The sequence below is a fragment of the Anopheles coustani genome, chromosome 3 (assembly GCF_943734705.1).
Source record: "Anopheles coustani chromosome 3, idAnoCousDA_361_x.2, whole genome shotgun sequence".
Lineage (NCBI taxonomy): Eukaryota > Metazoa > Arthropoda > Insecta > Diptera > Culicidae > Anopheles > Anopheles coustani.
In genome coordinates, this window is record NC_071288.1 from 89837696 (window position 1) to 89846077 (window position 8382).

Below are 8382 nucleotides of genomic sequence, written 5' to 3' on the forward strand. Positions count from 1 at the left end.
AATAACACACAATTACACTACAAACAGCGTTTCACAACACAAAGCACTGCACTATTTTCGTAGACACATCCATTTCTGATGCACACGCATAGAAAACAGTTTGCTTTGATTGTTTCGTTAACAAGTTGTCAAGTGTTGGCGACAACATTTTCTCGACGAGCAACTTTTGGTTGCGCTAGCTATCACTAGTAGTCGCTAGTGTAGAATCGCTAGCGAGTAGCGCATTGGCGGTAAGTACTTGGCGCCAATATTGGCGTAGTCTGTAGGTGCTTTTAAAGTACCTACAGACTGTCGCCAAGGCCTGCCAAGACAAGACCAAGGCAACACTTGACAAGCTACTAGCAAGTGCCAAAAAATCTTGCCTTGGTCTTGCCCGTGTGTGAAAGCCCTCGGTAATACTCAGCAATCATTGGATTTGAAATTGCTGAGAAACCGTTGGTGATTTCGGAACAGTCGATTTGATTCATTTTCATTCGTTCATAGTTGAACGACTTTAGTGCCTAATCTGTTCCAGGACACAAAATAACACACAATTACACTACAAACAGCGTTTCACAACACAAACCACTGCACTATTTTCGTAGATACATCCATTTCTGATGCACATGCATGTAAAACGGTTTGCTTTGATTGTTTCGTGAACAAGTTGTCAAGTGTTGGCGACAACATTTTCTCGGTGAGCAACTTTTGGTTGCGCTAGCTATCACTAGTAGTCGCTAGTGTAGAATCGCTAGCGAGTAGCGCATTGGCGGTAAGTACTTGGCGCCAATATTGGCGTAGTCTGTACGCACCTTTAGAATTACAATTATTTAGTTTTTATAATTACTTTAGCTTTTATATTGCATTTTTATTGCACAACACTTTTTAGAGCTCATGACAGAGGGCTATCGGGCGATGTTAGAACAGCGTTTTGGTACAAATAAACTCAATATCATGATACTCTGTGGACGATTGAAGTTCTGTAGGGGCACGACAGAATTCTCGGATCACCAAACTCGCTTCGTATCCGAATGTGCATCAATATGTGGAGAACACTACAAATGAATGTCCCAGCTCGTGGTACTTGTGTCCGTTATGGCCTGCTGTGTAGTGACTTTTGTGGAATAGTGTACATCCTAGACTATCTGCAGAGATGAATTAGTAACTTACCAAAAATGTGTCATTTTCATCATTTTAAATTCAAATACATCAAACAAGATGCCTAAGTTTGTACGAATTCGGTTTGCATCGATAACCACTCCATCCATAAGCCGTGTTGGCATGCTTCCAACAAATTTTCTGTAAATTTCTTCACTTAAAGCTTGCCAAATAAGCTTTTTCTACCAATTCGGAATATCCCTCGCCCCTAGAAGAAAAACTACTCGCCCTTACGAATCGTGGTGAGTTGCTTCAGGTTCACGAGCCGACGGGCCGGCTCACCGTCCATCTGCTCGCAACCACGAACGTCCAACACCCGCAGCCGGTGGCAATGGGACGCGATGTAGTCGAGGCTGTAGTCGGTCAGCTGGTAGCAGCCGCGCAGGCTGAGCACCCGAAGCCGCCGCAGATGGATCACGATCTGGCGTACGGTTTCGTCCTTGATCTTGTAGCACTCGCTCAGATCCAACTCCTCGATGGCGGGAAAACCCCGCACCAGTGCTTGGATACCTTTGTGTGTGAACTGTTTGCAGGCGGCGAGCGATAGTTTGCGGAGCTCAACGAGCCGGAAGTTGAACAGGAGCGACACGTCGGTCAGGCTATAGCAGCCGGCTAGGTTGAGCACACGGAGCTGCTGGAGTCGTTCGATCGAGTAGCAACTGAACGCAGTAGTCGATGAAGACGCCTGCTGCGACATGCTTTCCTTCTGCTCCATCGCTTCCATGCGTTGGCGCTTCCTTTCGGCATCTTTCACAATTTCCTGCTCAGCACACCTACGAAGCGGGATGCGGATAGGTTGGAATTGTGGAACGGTGGGAATTGGTTGAGCTTTCTCTACTTCGGGAGCAGCAGCCTTTTGCTGTGCATTTTGGATTCGGTTTCCTTCCGTTGACGGATCCTCAGTAGCTGCCTGCATATGCTGCTGCACCTGCCCGAGCATACCCAGCCCAGTCAGGCCACAGTCCGACACCTTCCTGCAGCCATCTAGTGTCAGGTGCGTCAGGCGAACCAAATTGCGGCAAATGAACTGCACACAGAGGTCGGACATGGCATGGAAGCAGTAGCCAAGATCGAGCACACGCAACTCTCCCAAGGTCTCCGTAATGGCAATGATCGACCGCTCGGACAAATCCAACCCACCGATGTACAGCTCCCTCAGAACATCATTCTTCTTGGAGGCGATTCCATCGACGATTCCTTCACCATTGATGGCCTTACAGTACGAAATGTCGAGCACTTCGAGCTGGGTTAGTTGCGACAGCTGCCGCACGCCCTGGTTGCTGATCTTACACTTGCGCATTTTGAGTACACGCAATCCCGGGAGTTCCTGACAAATTTCTTTCAGAGTGTCATTATCCATCTTGTACCAGGTTGAAAGGTTCAGATGCTGCAGATGGTTCGCTTGCGTTCGAAGCAGCATAGAAAAGAATTGGGACAGCTTCCTCATAAAAGTCTCACAACGAGGACCTATTCCCGGACCTATTCCCGACGTTTCTTCCAACTCGAGTCGTTTGAGTTGAAGCTCTGGCACCATGACGGGTAGCTCCTTCAGCTCTCTCGCGCTGATAAATGAAGTCGTATAGCATGGGATGCATTTGCATTGCAATAGCTTGGAATTAAAGTACACGACGCGTGTGACAAGCCCGAGCGAACAAAGCGAAGGCATACATTCCCCCAGCCGGTCTAGGAGTGTGTCGTTGATGTTGGCAACGGACAGCTCCGTCACGCCAGACAACGTTTGACGGAGGGCCGCTCGTTTTGTTGGATTCTCGTCCAGCACGCTCTTGGACGTGTACGGGATTCGACAAGAGCGTATCGAGAGCGACTGCAATCCGGATAGGTGGCTCAGGATGGTGAATAGTGTGCGCTCCTCCAGGTCGCACGCATCGAATACGATTCTCCGTATGTGTGGTCCGAATTGAGGGAAGAAGTTACCGAGCCGATCGAAATCAACCTCCCGCAGCTCGATGTTCGGCAAGTAGGAGTAGTGGAGCAGGTGCTGCATGAACAGTTCATTCTCATCGGACTCGAAGCGCTGCAGTACAAGCCAGTATCCGTCCAGAAATGCCGTATGGTGGGTGGCCTCGTACCAACGGCGACAGGTTAGACCCGCCTCGCGCCGATCCGATGGAGTAAGGTAAGACAAAATCTTTAGCAGAATCTTGGAAAAAAAGAAAAATACTTCGTGGTCAGTACTCTTGTAGAAAACAAAATGTGAATCATTTGTTGCCAAACATTATTAGTAAAGAATATTGTGAATCAATTGAAAAACAGCAACCACTTGTGAGCGTATGTTCGTAGGCGATGCACTCCCTTCCCTAATCAGCCTTAGTAGGCCACTTTTAATCGCGTACGTCACGGATAATATCGTTATCTTGATGCTTGCAGGGAAGATAGCTTGTCCCCACAGTAATTGCCGAGAGTGCAAGTTGCTCCTCGTAGTTTTGGTTTTTTATTGTCATCAGAACGCGTTCGAAGGTGGTGATCGTATGATAACAACTTGTCGGGTGTCATCTCCTTTTTTATTGATTTACACAATTTCCTAACATTTCAATACCCACTGTCAACATCTCTTTCCAGCAAGAGATCTCGTGACCACCAATAAAAAACATTCGCTCTCCCCTCAACCCTACCTCCATCGGAAGATCCGCAAAACGTGGTCCAAACTCATCGTAGTTGACATCGTACGGAGCTAAATCTGGTGAACGTGCAGCGGACTCATCTTTCTCATCTATTTCGATGCTTCTGGCCCGGTCTGCTTTGAATGCCATAGTGGTCAGAATCGAATGCTTTATAACCCTTTTGTATGGCGCTCGACACTCCTAATAACCGAGTACCTGCACCGAACGTATCCGCGCACTACGCTAGACTGCAGGACTAAGAATGATAAGGAACGCACTGAACCCTTCGATGTTTTGGAATTGACGGTTTACCCACATCCGGGTTGTCAGGAGGTGATAGAGGATAAGATTAAATACCACGACTGTGTGTTGTATGCGCGGTATAGGGTGTAGGCAAAGGTAGCCAGATGAGGGCTGCAAAACAATTCGTTGCAGGGGGATTTTATTGTCATTATCGCACGGAATATCAATGTGCAGTTGAGTAAAATCATAGTACGGATTGATATGTTACTTTTCTCAGTAGCACGTTACAGATAGAAAGTCGAATGAAGAGTATGCAAAGTCGGGAAAAGAGAGAATGTATTTTTCATAAGGTTATGGGTCCCGATTCCAGTTTGAACCCAGAATACAATTTGAAATTCTGGGGGGTTGAATTCTGGTTGATTCTGGTTGGGGGTGAACTTGGATGGTGTGTAAGATGGTTGTGCATCAGTATTTGCAGCAAAGCCAGTGGTAAATACGAACCAGATTAAGTTTCTAGGATAGCACTTTGTGTGCCTTGAATGTTGGTCATAAGAAGTCGCTATATGCATGGATGTCAAATTTCTACTTTACTGTTCAACTTTGTAGTTTACAATACATTGTATGTTCAAGTATTGATTTGAAGTTCAAGCCGTACTACCTAATGGTGATACTCGAGCTTCTACTGTTTTTCGTAAAACGGGGCTTATCATGAATACAAAATAAGTTTTTGGGAGTTATTATCTATTTATCAAATCAGTATGTTGGTTGGCAAGGAATAACATTTGCGATGGATTGATTTTCATTTAAAGTATAATCATAAGTATAGTATAAGTACAATCTTTTTTGATAAAATTTGTTTTATAACATTTATATAGTTATATATATTTATATATATAACTATAATTTTCATGTTGCATTTTCATTTACTTATGGGTCAAAAACTTTTTAGAACTGATTTTTGCTGTCACCCACTTTTGGGTGACATGGCAGTCAACGTGTTAACACGCCGTGTTGGCATGCTTCCAACAAATTTTCTGTGGATTTCTTCACTTAAAGCTTGCCAAATAAGCTTTTTCTACCAATTCGGAATATCCCTCGCCCCTAGAAGAAAAATTACTCGCCCTTATGAATCGTGGTGAGTTGCTTCAGGTTCACTAGCCGACGGGCCGGCTCACCGTCCATCTGCTTGCAACCGCGAACGTCCAACACCCGCAGCCGGTGGCAATGGGACGCGATGTAGTCGAGGCTGTAGTCGGTCAGCTGGTAGCAGCCGCGCAGGCTGAGCACCCGCAGCCGCCGCAAATGGATCACGATCTGGCGTACGGTTTCGTCCTTGATGTTGTAGCACTCGCTCAGATCCAACTGCTCGATAGCGGGACAATCCCGCACCAGTGCGTGGACACCTTCGTGCGTGAACTGTTTGCAGGCGGCGAGCGATAGTTTGCGGAGCTCAACGAGCCGGAAGTTGAACAGGAGCGACACGTCGGTCAGGCTATAGCAGCCGGCTAGGTTGAGCACACGGAGCTGCTGGAGTCGTTCGATCGAGTAGCAACTGAACGCAGTAGTCGATGAAGACGCCTGCTGCGACATGCTTTCCTTCTGCTCCATCGCTTCCATGCGTTGGCGCTTCCTTTCGGCATCGTTCACAATTTCCTGCTCAGCACACCTACGAAGCGGGATGCGGATAGGTTGGACTTGTGGAACGGTAAGCTTTGGTTGAACTTCGTCTGCTTCGGGAGCAGCAGCCTTTTGGTGTGCATTTTGGATTCGGTTTCCTTCCGTTGAAGAATCCTCAGTAGCTGCCTGCATATGGTGCTGCACCTGCTCGAGCATACCCAGCCCAGTCAGGCCACCGTCCGACACCTTCCTGCAGCCATCCAGTGTCAGGTGCGTCAGGCGAACCAAATTGCGGCAAATGAACTGCACACAGAGGTCGGACATGGCATGGAAGCAGTAGCCAAGATCGAGCACACGCAACTCTCCCAAGGTCTCCGTAATGGCAATGATCGACCGCTCGGACAAATCCAACCCACCGATGTACAGCTCCCTCAGAACATCATTCTTCTTGGAGGCGATTCCATCGACGATTCCTTCACCATTGATGGCCTTACAGTACGAAATGTCGAGCACTTCGAGCTGGGTTAGTTGCGATAGCTGCTGCAGGCCCTGGTTGCTGATCTTACACTTGCGCATCTTGAGTACACGCAACCCCGGAAGTTCCTGACAAATCTGTTTCAGAGTGTGATTACCCATCTTGTACCAGGTTGAAAGGTTGAGATGCTGCAGATGGTTCGCTTGCGTTCGAAGCAGCATAGAAAAGAATAGGTTCACCGTCTCCATAGCATTCCCACAACGAGGACCTATTCCCGTCGTTTCTTCCAACTCGAGCCGTTTGAGTTGAAGCTCTGGCACCATGACGGGTAGCTCCTTCAGCTCTCTTGCGCTGTTAAAACAGTTCTTAAATATGTAGCCTGGGAAGAATTTGCGTCGCAATCGCTCGGAATTAAAGTACATGACACGGCGCACAAGCCCGAGCGAACACAGCGAAGGCATACATTCCACCAGCCGGTCTAGGAGTGTGTCGTTGATGTTGGCAACGGACAGCTCCGTCACGCCAGACAACGTTTGACGGAGGGCCGCCTGTTCGGTTGGATTCTCGTCCAGCACGCTCTTGGACGTATACGGGATTTGACAAGAGCGTATCGAGAGCGACTGCAATCCAGATAGGTGGCTCAGGATGGTGAATAGTGTGCGCTCCTCCAGGTCGCACGCATCGAATACGATTCTACGTATGTGTAGTCCGAATTGAGCGAAGAAGTTACCGAGCCGATCGAAATCAACCTCCCGCAGCTCGATGTTCGGGAAATGGTGGGAGTAGTCAAGCAGGTGCTGCATGAACAGTTCATTCTCATCGGACTCGAAGCGCTTTAGGACGAGCCAGTATCTGTCCATAAATGCCGTATGGTGAGTGGCCTCGTACCAACGGCGACAGGTTAGTCCCGCCTCTCGCCGTTCCGATGGAGTAAGGTAAGAAAACATCTTTAGCAGAATCTTGGAAGAAAAAAGGGAAAAAATACTTTGTGGTCAGTACACTTGTAGAAAACAAAATGTGAATCACTTGTTGCCAAACATTATTAGTAAAGAATATTGTGAATCAATTGAAAAACAGCAACCACTTGTGAGCGTATGTTCGTAGGCGATGCACTCCCTTCCCTAATCAGCCTTAGTAGGCCACTTTTAATCGCGTACGTCACGGATAATATCGTTATCTTGATGCTTGCAGGGAAGATAGCTTATCCCCACAGTAATTGCCGAGAGTGCAAGTTGCTGTTCGTAGTTTTGGTTTTTTATTGTCATCAGAACGCGTTCGAAGGTCGTGATCGTATGATAACGACTTGTCGGGTGTCATCTCCTTTTTTTATTGATTTACACAATTTCCTGACATTTCAATACCCAGTGTCTACATCGTTCACAACATCGACACTTTCCAGCAAGCGATCTCATGATCACCAATAAAAACATCCACTCTCCCCTCAACCCTACCTCCATCGGAAGATCCGCAAAACGTGGTCCAAACTCATCGTAGTTGACATCATATGGAGCTAAATCTGGTAAACGTGCAGCGGACTCATTTTTCTCATCTATTTCGATGCTTTTGGTACCAATACTGCCCAGGTCTGCTTGGAATGCCATAGTGGTCAGAATCGAATGCTTTATAACCCTATTGTATGGCGCTCGACTCTCCTAGTAACCGAGTACCTGAACCGAACGTATCCACGCACTACGCTAGACTGCAGGACTAAGAATGATAAGGAACGCACCGAACCCTTCGATGTTTTGGAATTGACGGTTTACCCACATCCGGGTTGTCAGGAGGTGATAGAGGATAAGATTAAATATCACCCAGACGGCTGTGTGTTGTACGCGCGGTATAGGGTGTAGGCAAAGGTAGCCAGATGAGGGCTGCAAAACAATTCTTTGCAGGGGGATTTTATTGTCGTTATCGCACGGAATATCAATATGCAGTTGATTGAGCTGTTGAGTAAAATCGTAGTACGCATTGATATGGTACTTTTCTCAGTAGCACGTTACAGATAGAAAGTCGAATGAAGAGTATGTAAAGTCGGGAAAAGAGCGATTGGATTATGCGTCAGATGGTTGTGCATCAGTATTTGCAGCAAAGCCAGTGGTAAATACGAACCAGATTAAGTTTCTAGGATAGCATTTTGTGTGCCTTGAATGTTGGTCATAAGAAGTCGCTATATACAGGGATGTAAAAATTCCACTTTGAACTGTTCAACTTTGTAGTTTACAATACAGGCTGGCCCCGGTGTTCGTCACCAAACGGGACTTTGACAGCGACGAAAACCGAGGCTAGCGG

General features: G+C 47.0%; 2 protein-coding genes across 2 annotated transcripts; both read right to left on the minus strand.

Moving 5' to 3' along the window:
• Nucleotides 1-1357: 1357 nt before the first annotated feature.
• Nucleotides 1358-3908, minus strand: LOC131269098 (F-box and leucine-rich repeat protein 13-like). Its single transcript, XM_058271420.1, has 2 exons — nucleotides 3771-3908; nucleotides 1358-3298 (listed from the first exon to the last, which is right to left on the minus strand). The coding sequence occupies exons 1-2, from the start codon at nucleotides 3906-3908 to the stop codon at nucleotides 1358-1360; spliced, it is 2079 nt and encodes a 692-aa protein (XP_058127403.1).
• A 1206-nt stretch (nucleotides 3909-5114) lies between these two features.
• Nucleotides 5115-7694, minus strand: LOC131269108 (F-box and leucine-rich repeat protein 13-like). Its single transcript, XM_058271432.1, has 2 exons — nucleotides 7545-7694; nucleotides 5115-7052 (listed from the first exon to the last, which is right to left on the minus strand). The coding sequence occupies exons 1-2, from the start codon at nucleotides 7692-7694 to the stop codon at nucleotides 5115-5117; spliced, it is 2088 nt and encodes a 695-aa protein (XP_058127415.1).
• Nucleotides 7695-8382: the final 688 nt, after the last annotated feature.

Excerpts from the sequence above, each read along its gene's own strand:
- LOC131269098 (XM_058271420.1), bottom strand. The coding sequence starts at position 3,908 with ATGGCATTCAAAGCAGACCGGGCCAGAAGCATCGAAATAGATGAGAAA. Across the intron at positions 3,299-3,770 it reads TTGCGGATCTTCCGATGGAG|ATTCTGCTAAAGATTTTGTC; the intron begins GTAGGGTTGAGG and ends TTTTTTTCCAAG.
- LOC131269108 (XM_058271432.1), bottom strand. The coding sequence starts at position 7,694 with ATGGCATTCCAAGCAGACCTGGGCAGTATTGGTACCAAAAGCATCGAA. Across the intron at positions 7,053-7,544 it reads TTGCGGATCTTCCGATGGAG|ATTCTGCTAAAGATGTTTTC; the intron begins GTAGGGTTGAGG and ends TTTTCTTCCAAG.